This window comes from Pristiophorus japonicus, chromosome 18 (assembly GCF_044704955.1).
Source record: "Pristiophorus japonicus isolate sPriJap1 chromosome 18, sPriJap1.hap1, whole genome shotgun sequence".
Lineage (NCBI taxonomy): Eukaryota > Metazoa > Chordata > Chondrichthyes > Pristiophoridae > Pristiophorus > Pristiophorus japonicus.
In genome coordinates, this window is record NC_091994.1 from 68557459 (window position 1) to 68574462 (window position 17004).

At 46.2% G+C, this 17004-nt stretch overlaps 1 protein-coding gene across 1 annotated transcript; it reads left to right on the plus strand.

Annotated features, from left to right (window-relative positions):
• The first annotated feature begins 227 nt into the window (after positions 1-227).
• On the plus strand, positions 228-15965 carry LOC139228768 (complement C1q subcomponent subunit A-like). The gene is made up of 3 exons (XM_070860110.1): positions 228-291; positions 9243-9407; positions 11799-15965. Exons 2-3 carry the CDS (start codon positions 9248-9250, stop codon positions 12386-12388), a joined length of 750 nt encoding a protein of 249 aa, XP_070716211.1. The 5' UTR covers positions 228-291; positions 9243-9247; the 3' UTR covers positions 12389-15965.
• Positions 15966-17004: the final 1039 nt, after the last annotated feature.

Consider the following 17004-nt stretch of genomic DNA (forward strand, 5'->3'; position numbering starts at 1 on the left):
TAATTACAGGTGAAATATTTTGTTCCAGCACACAATCCCTTCATAAAAAGAATAAAACTCATGAATTTAACCAGCCTCCTGGAGGCAGACTTAACAGCCTGTCCCCCTCAGGGAACCACAAGACCTTGGCTCAGACAGCCCGCCTTCTCTCTGATTGGTAATCGGGAGAAAGTTACGCAACAACTGTGTAATTTCCCCTCCTCTCCCCTGTAAATGTCATTCCCAGAACTGAAGGGCTTGTTGTGAGTGTGTGAAACGCCTGTTCCTTTACTGCAAGGACTACTTTTTAAGGTAAGTGAAAGTTTCAGAGACCTGTCCATTAGAAATTTTATACCTTTAAGTTGCATGGAAATTGCCGACATTGGAGCAGAAATGTTCTGGCTCACAGCTCCCTAGATTCAGGATTTTTTGTAGCATTTTAAATGGGTTCACCTCAGCCAAGCAGTTTCTAAACTGTGACAGAGAGCAGTGTTTCAATTGATTGAACTCCACTTCTGTCTGCACTAACTTAGACTTGTTCCTGCTCCCCGCTTCCTTTTTGTTTCTTATTGAACTTATATTATTCAGAAGTCATTTTGGGGAATGAAATGAATGTAATTTGATATATATTTTAACAGATTTATTGAAGTAGCTATTAATAATTTACAGATGAAGGTGTCTTTAAGTGATAGCTTCGAAACAACGAGAACCAGCCTGTCAGAGTGGCTGTCTCGGGTGTACTTTAATTCCTCACTTTAATTGGTAGATAGAATCAGTGCAAAGAGATGGAGCAGCGGTCACGTGTGGAAGGGCAGTGCTGTGGTTCTTTTTGTACAAGATCTTTCTGGGGCAGAAATTTGTCTTGGACGGCAGCGCGACAGGGGTAGTAATGCAGGGGCACCTGTTACACGGCCCGCGTGACAGTCAGTGGAACCGAATATCGGGCGGGGCGTATAACAGGCGACCAAAGCAACATCACTTATTTTCAACCACCGCCCGGCAGAGATTTCTACAGCTAGAAATATAACCTTCCCTCCATCATAAGATCAGAGGTGAGGATGTTTGCTGATGATTGCACAGTGTACAAGTCCATTCACACCTCCTCGGGTAGCGGAGCAGTCTATGCCCACATGCAACAAGACTTCGATGACATCCAGGCTTGGGCTGATAAGTGGCAAGTAATGTTCACGCTACACAAGTGCCATCTCCAACAAGAGAGAATCTAACCACCTCCCTTTGGCATTTCCATCACTGCATCCCCCACCATCAACATCCAAAAACTCAACTGGACCAGCCACATAAATGCAATGGCTCCTAGAGACTGGGGGGCCAAAATTGCCTGAAAGCAGCGGCCACAGGTCAGTGTGGACTGGCTGCCGAGTCTCCATGGAGAGGCTATCATTTCAGATATTGCCTTTCTTCAGTTTTGGTGCAATGCAGGGGGCCATTCCGCCCGTTTTCCCACCGCGCCGTGCACTCTTACGGACTGGCGGCAACCCCTTCTCGAAATTGCCCCGCGAGAATGCCGCCCCCACTGGTCGGTACCACTGACAGCTTTTGCCGTTGGTACACTCTTGGTGGCTGGGCGGTGCGGCTGCCCTTAAAGGGGAGGACGCACTGCCGGCAACTCCATGTTTTTTGTTTTTCGGCCGACTAATATGTCGGCTGATCATTTTTACCCCCGGATTCGGCCGGGCCACCAATAGGCAGCCTGGCCCACCCTCTTGGGTGCCAGACTGCTGGCCCAGCCGAAGCCCTCCCTGGTGGCCCAGTGTTTGCCACTGAAGTGGCTGCAGAGTTTGCAGCAGCTCTCCCCTTTAACTGAAGGGGAGGGACGTTGTGACACACCAGCGTGATGATGTCATCTTCATGGTGCTGATGGCTTTGAGCATTGGCAGCTCCCACCCGCCCCCACTTCTGCTCCTCTCCCCACAGCAACATCAGCTAAAAAGCCGAATTTCACCGGATTGCCCACCCCATGCATTGGGACGGACGGAGCACTTCAAGACCGGTCGGTGCGACTCGTTTCGGGCGGTGGACAATTTCGGCCCCTGGGGATTCTGTGGTGAGTACCACACCCCCTCACTCCCCAAAGCCGCTCCACCACATACCAGGCACAAGTCAAGAGGTTATAAAATACTCTCCACTTACCTGGATGAGTGCAGCTCCAACAACTTTCAAGAAGCTCGACACCATCGAGGACATATTTGATTGACCAGCACCCCATCCACCACCCTAAACATCCACTCCCTCCACCACCGGCGCCCCCTGGCTGCAGTGTGTACCATCTACAGGATGCACTGCAGCAACTCGCCAAGGCTTCTTCGGCAGCACCTCCCAAACCCGCGACCTCTACCCCCTAGAAGGACAAGGGCAGCAGGCGCATGGGAACACCACCACCTCCGTGTTCCCCTCCAAGTTACACACCATTCTGACTTGGACATATATCACCATTCCCTCATCATCGCTGGGTCAAAATCCTGGAACTCACTCCCCTAATAGCTCTTGTTACCATCACCACACAGACTGCAGCAGTTGAAGAAGGCGGCTCACCTCCACCTTCTCGAAAGGAATTAGCGACAGACAATAAATGCTGACCTTGCCAGCGACACCACATCCTGTGAATGAATATAGATATAAAGTAAACCAGTAAAATGAGGACACTACTGTCCCATGAGATAGGAAATTGGGCTGCGAATTAGTTTGTTTACTGTAAATACACACAAACTAACACACAGGCTGGAATGTGTTTAAGACATCTTGACCCCAAGATGTGTTATTCCTTAATAAAAACAGAAAATCCTGGAAACACTCAGCAGGTCAGGCAGCAACTGTGGAGAGAAACAGAGTTAACGTTTTCGGTCTGTGACATTTCATTGAAAGTGGAACAAGTTAGAGATGTTCTAGAAATAGTTCTGCAGAAGCACAGAATGCTCTGCACAGTGTGTCTTAACCAGAGTGGACTTAAACAGAGTGGTTTATTTGGGAATTTGGAAAGTGTGGGAATTGGGAAAAATGGGAGAAGGACCTAATTGGAGGAGGTATCAGCGGCTGCAGAAGCTTCGACGATTTCCAAAAAAAACAAGGACAGCAGCTAGGTGATTGGTTGGTGAGTATTAAGGATTTTTTTCTCGCTTTTCTCACTAACCTAGGACTGTGGTTTAATCTAAGTGCAGGAAACTATAAAGTGCTGTATTCAACTTAGAGCTTAACTAGTTAAACTAATTAATATAACTATAAATAATCATTGAATAAAGATTTTAACTAATTAGATAAATTAAATAAGGCCAGACTGAGATATGGCAGGGCAGGTGGTGTGTCTGGACTGCAGTATGTGGGAGTTTGTGGACAGTGAGACTGTCCCGAGCAAACACGTCTGCAGGAGATGGCCCCATCTCGCATCTCTCCGGCTCAGAGTATTCGAGCTGGAGTGTGAGTTGGAGACACTCTGACACATAATCGAGGGGGAGGAATTTCTGGACAGTTTTATCCAGAATACAGTCACACCCGAGAGGAAAGCACAGGTTCAGGAAAGAGAGGGCGTGAGTGTTAGGGTTGGGTAGCAGGGATTTAGGAGAGGGTGAGAAGGAAGTCCCGCAGACACTGGTCCTGTCCAACAGGTGTACGATGTACTCGCTACCTGTGAGGACAGACAGACAGACTGCGGGGAGGACAGCAATAATGCAGACCAGGGCACCATGGCTCATAAGGTTGTCTGGGGGGCGGGGGGGGGGGGGGGGGGGGGAGAGCAGAATAGAAATGTGGCAGTGAAAGGAGACTCTATAATTAGGGGGATAGATATTGTCCTCTGCATCCAAGAACGAGAAGGGTGTGTTGCTAGGATAAGGGATATCTCACAACAGCTGGTGAGGAGTTTGGAAAGGGAGGGGGTAAATCCAGTTGCCGTGGTCCATGCTGGAACAAATGACACAGGTAGGAACAGGGAGGAGGTCTTGCTGAAACAGTATCAGGAGTTGGACTCGACATTATAAACCAGGACCTCGACGGTAATAATCTCTGGATTATTGCCCGAGCCACATACAAATTGACATAGAAACAGTCAGATCAGGAGAATTAACACGTGGTGAAAGGGCTGGTGTGGGAAAGAGGGGATCCTTTTCCTGGGGCACTGGCACCAGTTCTGGAACAGGAAGGAGCTGTACCGATGGGACGGGCTCCACCTGAACCAGGATGGGACCCGTGTCCCAGCGGAAAGGGTAAATAGGGAGGTGGCAAAGGCTTTAAACTAGATAGATGGGGGGAGGGATCCACAGTAAACGTAACCAACCTAAACATAAACAAAACAGGAAATGAGCACATCGGAAAAAATAAAGACATTGATGGCAAGGGAATACATAGAGTTATAGAAGAGGGGGTAGAAATTCAGTGCCGCCTGAAGTGGGTCGCACCTGTGGTTTCACCACCAGAGTGCATGAAGTGGCCTCCTGCGCGAAATTCAGCTCTTTGTCATTTTTTCCGGCGGCAAAGAAGTCGGTCATAATGGGGGCGGTAGTGCGACGGTGAGCACTCGAGAGACGCGGAGGTGGAGGTGAGACGGAGTCTCCACCGCTATCAGTCATCCGCCTGGCACTGATGATGTCATGACACGTGTGTGTCACCACGTCTCTCCCCTTCACTTAAAGGGGAGAGCCGCTGCGAACTCTGCAATTATTTTAGTTCAGTCCACTGGGCCAGCAGGGAGGGCTTTGGCCGGGCCCAAGAAGGGGGAGGGTGTGCCAGGCTGTCTGTTGGCGGCCCGGCCAAACCCACGGGGGCATAATTGGTGGGCCGGCCTGGCAGTTGGCCGTCAAAAAAAAATAAGATGGCGGCCGCGGCAGTGAGCCTGCCCCTTTAAGGCCTGCCACACTGCAATGTCACACACACAGCGAACAGAGTACACCAACAGAAAAAACTGTCGGGGGCACCGCTCGATGGCCCGAAGATTTTTATAGCTAAATTTGGCTGGAGGTGCAGGAGATCGGCGCTGCACGCTTTGATGACGCACTAAGGAGGGATCGGTAGCAGCGGGGCAGAAGTGGGGATGGCCGGAAAACCCCCGAGGTGAATTTCACTGGTGGCGGCCATTCGACCCCAAATCGGCGGTGACTGGACTCCGCTGCTTGGTCGCCGCTTTCCGACGGTAAGAGGGCTTTTCGGGAGGCTGAATTTCGGCCCCCAGGTGTCTAAAACGATGGTTAAACATAAAGTGAGAGGAAATCCCATTAAAAATGAGTTAAACTGTCTGTACAGCAATGTGCACAGTGTCTGTAATAAAACTGGAGCTTGAGGTAATCAAGCGTTGCGAGGAACCAGACATGGTAGGGATTACTGAGATATGGCTAAAGAAAAATCAGGACTGGGAATTAAACAGTGCAGGGTATAAGATATTTAGAAATGATAGAGAGGGAAAAAGGGGAGGTGGAGTAGCTGTACTTATTAGGGAAAACATAATGGCCGTAGAAAAAAGTGGCACAGCTATCAGCAAGACAAAAATAGAATCCATGTGGATAGAGATAAAAGATCAACTAATAGGGGTAGTTTACAGACCATGTAATAGTGGAAGGGAGGTGGGGGAAGAAATATGCAGACAGATTAGGGAAATGAGTAAAAAACCTAGGAGTCGAAATTCCATACTGCCGTTTTTGAGGCGGTGTCACCGCCTGAGTGCTGATTTTACCGCCAGACGTTAGGCGCAGCCTCAAAGTCCTATATTCAGTTTTTATATCCAAAGATGAGAGAGCAACACTAAAAAATGGCGTTGCATGCTCCTCCTCGGGCAGGAGCTCAGGAGGTTGACTGAATTTCCTGATGGGAGGCTGCCGCCATGCTAGAAAAGAAATGGGAAGAATAAAAAATAACTAAAACTTCTCCGATCCACACACGCACTTCCCCACTCTTAAAACTAATGAGAACATGCTGAAATAAATGAAGAGAATGGAGAGAAAAATTTACCTTCCTTTCTCAATGATTCCACCCGAGATCCGCTCTTTTACGACAACTTTGTCCTGGCTGTACGGCCGCCTGTTTGCACAGCAGCCGGTCAAAGTAAATCTCGCAATAGAGGCGTCAAAGAGGCTTTGTACGCTGGATGACGTCACTACGTGGGTGGCGTTAGTCGGCGCAGCATTGCCCCTGCCAAAGAGCCGACTCAATTTAGGGCGAGGTGTCGATGCTGCTTATCGATGATGGGAGGCCCTTGCGGCCCGTTAGCCGCCTCTCGCGTGCAGTAAGCGACACCGTGCAAAACCCAATTTTGACCTCATAAAATAATAATCATGGGGGGTTTCAACTACCCTGATATTAATTGGACAGAAGAGGTAGGTAAAGGGGATAAGGGAATGGAGTTCCTACAATGTGTACAGGATTCCTTTCTAAACCAATATGTAAAAAGCCCAGCAAGGAAGGATCACTATTGGACATAGTCATGGGGAATGAACCAGAGCAGACAAGAGAAGTAAAAGTTGGAGAACATCTAGGCAATAGTGACCATAATATAATAGGCTTTAAGGTGATAATTGAGAAGGGGTAATACATTGGAGAAAAGCTCATTTTGAGGGGCTAAGAATAGAACTTGGGAAAATAAAATGGGCAACAATATTGGCAACAAAATGATGGTAGAACAACAATGGGAAACATTTATTCGGTGTTCAACAGGGTGCGGGAACAATATATTCTGCTAAAAGAAAAGAACAAACTAAATACTAATGAGACTCCATGGATGAATAAAGCAACTGAGGGTAAGGAAAGAGGCATACATTCAGTACATACACAGCAGGGGAGTGCATGATAAGGAAGAAAAGATTAGGAGAGGTGTCAAGAAAACAATTAGGAAGGCAAAGAGGAACTAAGAAATTAAATTATGAAGGAATATAAAACAAAATAGTAAAATATTTTACAGGCACATCAATAAAAAAAGGAAGCTTTGGATGGGAATAGGGTCACTAAGGGATTGATAGGATAATACCACAGGTAATGATAGAGAGATGGCAGGTATATTAAATCATTAATTTGCTTCAGTATTTACCAGGGAGATAGAACAGGTGGACATGACATTTCATGACATGAAATCGCTGTTTCACCTGGAAGGAGTGTTTGGGGCCCTGGGCGGTGGGAAAGGTGGAGATGAAATGGCAGGTGATGCATCTCCTGTGATTGCACGGGAAGGTGCTGTGGCAAGGGGAGGAGGTGTGAGGGGTGATTGAGGAGTGGACCAGGGAGTCACTGAGGGAACTGTACCTATAATTGCTCTATACAGTGTGTGGAATTCTAGTTATGGCTTTCCTTTCTCTGCGTTTGGTCACTTGTTTTCCGTGATTTTACTGGTGCGAGTGATAGGGACATGTATCAGCTCAATTCTTGCTTATGAACATCTGAAGTTATAGTAAGCTTTATGATACCCATGTTTCCATAAATTATACTTGGGTCTGCTCTCCATTCCTCGAACAATATCAGTGAGATATGATTTCATCAGCATTATCCTAATTCCCTGTTTGGTAATGAAATGGCACAACTCATTTAAAAAGACTCCACGAGCTAATTATCATCAGCTTCACCTCTCCTGATTACTTTTTAGGGAATTCTCAGAGTTCGTTCGAATCTGTTTAAATTTGGTTGGTTGTGGGCTAGCCATGGAGCTTAACGATCTCATGAATGGTGTGAGACTTAATGATATATAAGATGATGAAGATTTACTCTGATGGGCTTCGCATCAGTTAACGAAGCCAGATGTCTCCCATTAATATCCATCGATGGTGTGGTTGGTTGCTTCGCTGCAGCTGTCCCTTATCCATTAGTCCTCGGACTGTGAACGTTGAGGGACACAATCGGACAACTGGTTTTGCTCACGCTCTATGATACTGGAATAAACATTGATATCGCAGTAATAAATGCAGTGAAACATCAAGAATATTAGCCCCAAATTATTGAAGGAGCACAATTAGAATGATTCAACTCTTCAGCTGTGCTTATCTGGTGCAAGTTCCCCACTAGATTATCGGCTAAAACCCCCAGATTTCTTTTTTATGAAGCTGTTAAGATTGGATGAACAATAATACGAGAGACACTATATGCCATTCTCAGCCGAGTAATGGGAAAGTATCGCTAGTGAATGTGAGAATGTTTCATCATCATGGGCAGTCCCTCGGAATCGAGGAAGACTTGCTTCCACTTTAAAAATGAGTCCTTAGGTGGCTGAATAGTCCAATACGAGAGCCACAGTCCCTGTCACAGATAGGACAGACAGTGGTTGAGGGAAAGGGTGGGTGGGAGAATTGGTTTGCCGCACCCTCTTTCCGCTGCCTGCGCTTGATTTCTGCATTCTCTCAGCGATGAGACTCGAGGTGCTCAGTGCCCTCCTGGATGCACTTCCTTTGGCCATGAACTCCCAGGTGTCGGTGGGGGTGTTGCATTTTATCAGGGAGGCTTTGAGGGTGTCCTTGAAACATGTCCTTTGCCCACCTTTGGCTCTATCCATTGGTAAACAGAGTAAAAGCTTGATTGAGCTAATAGTGCCTGGGGATTGGTGGAGAAATGCCTGGGTGTTGTTGCATCAGGAAAGTGTAATGGAATAAAGCTACAGGCCTCTGCTTTTACCTGGCAATGACTGGCCCCGCCCTAAATCCCAGGGGCGGGGTCATTTGATGAATAGGGTTGGGTGCCCATACCTGGCCCTATACAAACTCAGACCAGCTCCCAGCCACTCCAAGGAGAGCAGGATTAAGAGGTAGCAGATAATTTCAGATCTTTCCCCCTTCTGTATTTAGTCCCGCTGGTGAGAGCCATTTGCACTTCTAACTGTGGGATCCACTTCAGACCCAGAATAGGACCAACATCTGCTCTCAGCAGACATTGATCCCACTCTGCCAAGCAAGAGCATGGATGGTGGGATTCCCAGAAGAGCTCAGGACCACCACCCCTTCAAACTGCTGCTGGGACGTGGAGGGCACCAGAAGTGCCCCCGCCCCCGCCCCCCACCTCCACCCCCGCCGGATCAGGGACAGAAGTCTGGTGGTTCCAGGTGCTGCCCTGAATTCAGATTCACTCCCCCACCATGACTCCGCCACAATTGCATGCACCTCAGGGATCGGGAGTTCGAGCCTATTGTGCCTAAGCTGCGGGATCCTGTTAGAAAAGGCAGCGTCTGCTGCAATTTAATGTTCACTCATGCGAGCCAGTCAATGTCAGCGCACCAGCGATGTACAGTTAAGTGAAGAATAATGAATAGCGATGCCATGTTGCTGTCAGTGTTTGCTTGTTCTTTACAGACACAATGAAGCGTGTGGAGCTGGTGCTGCTTGCTCTGATATCCCGAGCGGCTGCTGGTACAGGTGTGTGTCGAGGACCCGATGGCCACGATGGCACCCCTGGCATGCAAGGTGCACCAGGCAGGGACGGGAGACCCGGAGAAAACGGCGACACAGGGGATGCAGGTAACACACGGCAATTTTGCTTAACCGCGTACATTGTCCTGATAAATTAGTAACAGTTTTTTTTTAAAAGAACGAGAGGAGGAACAAATGCTAATCCAGGTCCAGAAACTTAAATGAGGCGAATTTATCTCATTAGGAAATTGTAGATGAGTTGGGCTTGAGATGGCCCATCACTGAATATATTTAAGAGGGAGATAGATAGATTTCTAGAAACAAAAGGCATCAAGAGGTATGGGGAGAAAGCGGGAATATGGTGTTGAGATAGAGGATCAGCCATGATCGTATTGAATGGCGGTGCAGGCTCGAAGGGCCGAATGGCCTATTCCTGCTCCTATTTTCTATGTTTCTATGCCTGAGCCAGCAGGATAGGGCCAAGACACATTTTTCAACAGGAGTCCCTCTCCTTAGTTCAAATAAACTCCCGGCACATGAAAGGGGTATTCAGAGGGCTCACCCTGCAGCACTTGTCTGCCGACAGCAAAATCCGCCACGTCAACATAAGAACATAAGAAATAGGAGCAGGAGTAGGCCATACGGCCCTTCAAGCCTGCTCTGCCATTTAATACGATCATGGCTGATCTGATCATGGACTCAGCTCCACTTCTCCGCCCGCTCCCCATAACCCCTTATCCCCTTATCGTTTAAGAAATGGCTATCCCTTGTCTTAAATTTATTCAATGTCCCAGCATCCACAGCTCTCTGAGGCAGCAAATTCCACAGATTCACAACCCTCTGAGAGAAGAAAGTCCTCCTCATCTCAGTTTTAAATGGGCAGCCCCTTATTCTAAGATCATGCCCTCTAGTTCTAGTCTCCCCCATCAGTGAAAACATCCTCTCTGCATCCACCTTGTCAAGTCCCCTCATAATCTTACACATTTCGAAAAGATCACCTCTCATTCTTCTGAATTCCAATGAGTAGAGGCTCAACCTACTCAACCTTTCCTCATAAGTCAACCCCCTCATCCCCGGAATCAACCTAGTGAACCTTCTCTGAACTGTCTCCAATGTAAGTATATCCTTTCGTAAATATGGAAACCAAAACTACATGCAGTATTCCAGGTGTGGCCTCACCAATACCTTGTATAACTGTAGCAAGACTTTTCTGCTTTTATACTCCATCCCCTTTGCAATAAAGGCCAAAATACCATTGGCCTTCCTGATCACTTGCTGTACCTGCATACTATCCTTTTATGTTTCATGCACAAGTACCCCCAGGTCCTGCTGTACTGCAGCACTTTGCAATCTTTCTCCATTTAAATAATAACTTGCTCTTTGATTTTTTTTCTGCCAAAGTGCATGACCTCACACATTATACTCCATCTGCCAAAATTTTGCCCACTCACTAAAGTGCTGCAGCTCACCATAGAAAGTAAAGCTGGTGCCAGATGAAGCAGGCTATTAGTTCCCAATGACACAGCAGGCACTTTGGCATCACTGCTCTTTGATGCTGAAGAGTTGGAGGTTCTGCTACAGGAAGAGCACCATTGGATGGCCATATTTGGGACTGAGGCTCACCCTCCAGTAAAAACATAGGCTACATGGAACTTGCTAAACAGGTCAATGCAGGAACACAGATCCTTTACACCCGGCCGCAGACGAGGAAGAGGTTTTCTGAAATCGGAAGGAAGATGAAGGTAAATGTGATTCTGACTTTGCAATACATTTCTTCAAGCATGGCAACTGCCACACTCTGTGGGAGATACCACTTCAAGTGTTCTTCTGGGGCAAATTACAAATAAAGCAACAAAGTCTTTGCTCTTTGTTTCTGGAGAGTAAGGTAATTGATTTCCTTCAGGATTGATTTCATGAGTTTGCCAAAGGCTCGGGGCCTTTTTTAGGCCCATAACAGAACCTCTGCCTTCTCTCAGGCCTAGCAGGGTGGAACTTCCTCGAAAAGCTGGATCTCTCCCAGACACATGCTCTTGACATGAAGTCGGGGGGGGGGGGGGGGGGGCGGGGTGGAAGTGGAAGGTCTGCCCACGGCTTGTCCCAGTGGAACTTAAATGACCTCAGAAAATGGGGCAGATTCCAAGCTGAAATGCATTCTGCCCCTAACACAGCCACAAATCAGGCCTTCCCACAGGATTTTCAGAGCTCCAGTCTTTATTTTGCTGTAAATAAATAAATAAATGCAAACTTTCTGGTTCCAAAACCAGCAAACCTTGGTCTCTCCCTTAGTTTCGGTAAAGCCTCAAATCAATCTGCATTTCTCACTAGATATCTAGCTGCCAGTGGCCAGCGCAAAGGAATGAAACAGCCCACATTTAGTTATGGATTGCACCATTCAGATTGTTTCTATTCTGATGGATCGTAAAGAACAGTGGAAGAAAAAGATGAATAGTGACATTTCTAAGGTGTACTTACTCAGCTTTCACCTCTTCTTATCCTCAGGCATGCTCAGTGGTGTTGTTGGTGAACAGGGAAAGATGGGACCACAGGGAGATCCAGGACAACCGGGATCTCATGGCTCCAGAGGATTTGTTGGTCCATCAGGGTCAGACGGTGAACCTGGACCACCTGGGCCAAGAGGACAGAAGGGAGAATCAGGGGAAGGGGGCGGACTAGCAGGCAAAGAAAGACCAGCCTTCTCTGTTGTCAAAATCACCACGACTGATCCTAGACCTGAAGACCCGATTATATTTGACAAGTTTATCACCAATGAGGGAGATTGTTTTAATATTAGAAATGGAATATTTTATACTTGTAAACCTGGTTGGTATTACTTTACGTACAATATTGTGTCTGAAGGGGGCCTTTGTATAAACATAATGAAAAATGACAGAAAGGAGGCGGGATTCTGTGACGTTGCTGGCCGCCAAAGTAACTGGCTTCAATATCAGATGAATTCAGGTGGGACAGTACTTCAGTTGAGGATGAACGATAGGGTGTGGCTTGAAACTACACCAGGTAACAACCAAATTTTTGGTTCAGAAGATATCAACAGTGTATTTTCTGGCTTTCTCATCTTTCCAGCTGAATAACATTTTGAATGCTTCACTATAGATCCAAAGACCTTCAGTCTATATGATCCGCTCACATAGTCAACAAGGACATGCACCCATCCACCAGCAATTACTCAACCTGCCTTTTCCCCCTCTCTGTTCTGCTGGATTCCACTTTATCCAGAACAACATGGGAATATATAAAACAAAGATTAGAATGGTCCCAAAAACAACTCCCTTTCAATCTCTCACTCCCTCAAATATCCATCCTTTTCCCACACTCTCTGTCTCCATTGCCTCCCAAGGCACTCCATTCCAGCCCGCAGATGTTTCTGTGAATCGACATTGGCACATTGGCACAGCATGATACCGAGTCTATGTTCATTTAAAACTACTGTGCCCACAAGTGACAGTTAATCATCAGACCCACATTGAATCCACCAGCTACAGTCAGCCTTTTTTCTTCATAGTGTTAGTCAGACCATTTTGGTGGGGAAAGAGAGAGAAGCAGTGAGGAAACTGTGTCCTCATACTTTATCTAGAAAAATGTGACACAGCCTCAAAAAAGCTGCCAACTAAAAGCAACTAAAATTTGCAGGTCTGTGGCAGGTGTTGGCCGTGTCTCAGTGGTAGCACTCTTGCCTCTGAGTCAGAAAATCCTTGATTCAGGCCCCACTCCAACCGATTTGGCATCGAATCACGACTGATACTTCGGTGTGAAACTGAGTAAGTGCTACACTGTCAGAGGTGCCGTCTTCCGGATGAGACATTAAACCGGGGCCTCGTCTGCCCCCCCAGGTGGATGTAAATGATCCCACGGCACTCTTCGAAGAACAGCAGGATTGTTCTCCCTGGCAGCCTGGCCAATATTTATCCCTCAATCAACATCACTAAAACAGATTAATTGACCATTTATCTTGTTGTTGTTTGTGGGAGCTTGCTGTCGCATTTCCTATATTGCAACAGTGACTACACTTTAAATGTACTGATTAGTTGTGAAGCACCTTGAGATGCCCTGAGAGCATGCAAAATGCTGTATAAATGCATGTACTTTCTTTCTATGTAGTTACATTGGAAGTGCTGTTTGTCACGAGCAGGTACAGCACTTTTTCAGCAAATGATTATGGCAAAATTTAGAGAGATTTCCAAGCTGTTATGGATATGTATTGGTAATCACTGTTGATAATTTGGATTGTTAACTTGCTCCTGTGATAGCCACAGTGGCATTCAGTTATCCTCCCCTTCCCCATTCCCAGAGACACCATTCTCTCCCCTCCCCCATTTCCAGAGACACCATTCTCTCCCCTCCTCCATTCCCAGAGACACCATTCTCCCCCTTCCCCCATTCCCAGAGACACCATTCTCTCCCCTCCCCCATTTCCAGAGACACCATTCTCTCCCCTCCCCATTCCCAGAGACACCATTCTCTCCCCTCCCCCATTCCCAGAGACACCATTCTACCCCCTCCATCTCCTCCAAATTCCCCCACTTCCTCCCCACTTCCCACTGGAACTCCAGTTCACACTGACACTGTTTTTCCCATTTCTTTATTTCACCCCACCTTGCACACTGATCACTAAGGCAGCTAACGCTGGTAAACGCTGCTCTTGTGGTGTCATTACTGTTTTACATCCAGTTAAATCATCTGTTTTATTTTGTGAATGTTGCCGATTTGACTTTAGCTATCTAAAGGCGACTTCCCATATCAATGTTTAAAGATGCTAAATAACCACAATCACGCGCTGTATGTTTGCATTTTCCACAAGCAATCTGCGTTAACAATGCTTCCTATCAAAGGACTGACTTTATTCACATAACCTCTCGTTAACATTTCCAGGACATTCTGGAACCAGCACTCCAAAATGCTAAACAGCTGAATTATCCCTTCATTGATTTGCAAACCGACATGACAACCTCTCGTTTAGGAAATTTTGTTAGGGACAAATGCTTAATGTGTTTGCATAACACTTTTTTATCCACTGTTTTAATGGAGGCATTAAACCATTAAAATAAATGGGCACGAACCAGAGTGAGAGATCTCTTACTAACACTAAAAGCACCAACAGAAACACAAGCCTTATATCTTAGCTTTACAAATTGCAATATATATTGCTGCTGCAAGTGATAAGGATTAGCATTTCAAAGATTAATTCAGTAGGAAGCACTTCAGTCAAATTTAATCCCTTTCAGATGAAAATAATTTAATATTCTCATCGACCCAGGAATACACGGACCTAGGAATATACAAACCCAGGGTTACACAGACCCAAAAATATACAGACCCAGGGTTACACAGACCCAGGACGATACAGACCCAGGGTTACACAGACCCAGGAATATACAGATCCAGGGTTACACAGACCCAGGAATATACAGACCCAGGGTTACACAGAGCCAGGAATATACAGAACCGGAATATACAGACCCAGGGGTTACACAGAGCCAGGAATATACAGACCCAGGGTTATACAGACCCAGGATTATACAGACCCAGGAATATACAGACCCAGGAATATACAGACCTAGGGTTACACAGATCCAGGAATATACAGATCCAGGAATATACAGACTCAGCATTACAGAGACCCAGGAATATACAGAACCAGGAATATACAGACCCAGGGTTACACAGAGCCAGGAATATACAGACCCAGGGTTATACAGACCCAGGGTTATACAGACCCAGGAATATACAGACCCAGGGTTACACAGACCCAGGATTATACAAACCCAGGGTTACACAGATCCAGGATTATACAGACCCAGGGTTACACAGACCCAGGATTATACAGACCCAGGGTTACACAGACCCAGGAATATACAGACCCAGGGTTACACAGACCCAGGATTATACAGACCCAGGGTTATACAGACCCAGGATTATACAGACCCAGGGTTACACAGACCCAGGGTTATACAGATCCAGATTGTCAGTCATGGATCCATTGGTAGCACTCTCACCTCTGAATCAGAAGGTTGTGGGTTCAGGGACTTGAACACAAATATTTAGGCTGATACTCCAGTACAGTGCTGAGGAAGTGCTGCACTGTCAGAGATGCTGTCTGCTCTCTTAGGTGCACATAAAAGATCCCATGGCATTATTTGAAGAAGAGCAGGGGAGTTATCCCCGAAGTCCTGGCCAATATTTATCCTTCAATCAACATAACAAAAACAGATTATCTGGTCTTTATCATATTGCTATTTGTGGGAGCTTGCTGTGCACTAATTGGCTGCTGTGTTTCCTACATTACAACAGTGACTACACTCCAAAAGAACGTCATTGGCTGTAAAGCGTTTTGAGACGTCCTGAGGTCGCGTAAGGCGCTATATAAATGCAAGTCTTTTTTCTTTTTTTCTATAAACCCAGGAATATACAGGTTTCAAATACATTCTAGTTTCTGTAACTGTGAGCGAGAAGGCTTCAAAACAATTCAGCAGGTGATTGACATCACCAAACATTAACTCCAAATTGCAAAAATGATTAACTCTGACTTTTTAAATAGAGCTTTTTGAAATATATTTTGTGTAAAGCTCTGCAGTCTGTGTCGCCAAACCATTCTGTTTATGTCTGATACTAACTGTTGTGTCTTCAAATAAAATACAAATATTATTTGTGTTATTGTAGTCAGAAACATTTTTGTACCAAAGAGTAGCCTGTTCTCACATTGCTCCGAGTCCAAATTTAGCCCCGACCGATGGGGCAAAAGTGTTGGTTTCCCAATCTTGTGCTCAGCGGCCGGTCCAATCCCAGTAACGGAGATCCACAGGATCGGGGAGCTGGGCCTTGGGGCACTTGGTGCTGAGCTCCCACTTGGACGGGAGCAAAATCTTTTTCGGTTTTGGAGATCGGTCCATGTGCATGCACTGGCCTCAGTAGCATTTGCCCTGTCAGGTGGATGTAAAGATCCATGGCACTATTTTGAAGAAGAGCAGGGGAGTGATCCCCAGTATCCTGGCCAATATTTATCCCTCAATCAACATAACAAAAAAATAAATTATCTGGTCATTATCACATTGCTGTTTGTGGGAGCTTGCTGTGCACAAATTGGCTGCTGCGTTTCTCACATTACAACAGTGACTACACTCCAAAAGTACTTCATTGGCTGTAAAGCGCTTTGAGACATCTGGTGGTCGTGAAAGGCGCTATATAAATCCAAGTCTTTCTTTCTTTCTTTCTTTCCTTCCTTCCTTCCCTAGAAATCCCAGCCTCCCCGGGTCTGTACGGAGTGTGTACGGAGTGTGTACGGAGTGTGTGCGGAGTGTGCGGACCCGGGAAGACATCGCAAAAGCCGGTTTTCAGTGCACAATGCGCATGCACTGAAAACCGGCTTTCCCGATCTGCCAAGCTGGAGCTCGACAGATCCTCCGCATCTCGGGAGCGAGGGCATTTGCAAGGGTAAGATTGCGGGATTTACCCATATCTTGCCCAGCAAATGTCCTCAAAACTCCTGCGCCTGATAAAAGCAGGTGTATAGCCTACTTTTACTGGCATAAGAGTTTTAAAATACACTAAAATATAATTAAATTAAATTAAAAAAACACATTTTATTGTGAAAAACCCAGCCCACTCAGGTAAGTTTAATTTTAGCCCTAATTACAAAACTTTAAAAAAATCAGAAAAATATATATTTTTTCGAAAGCATTTATTAACTTTA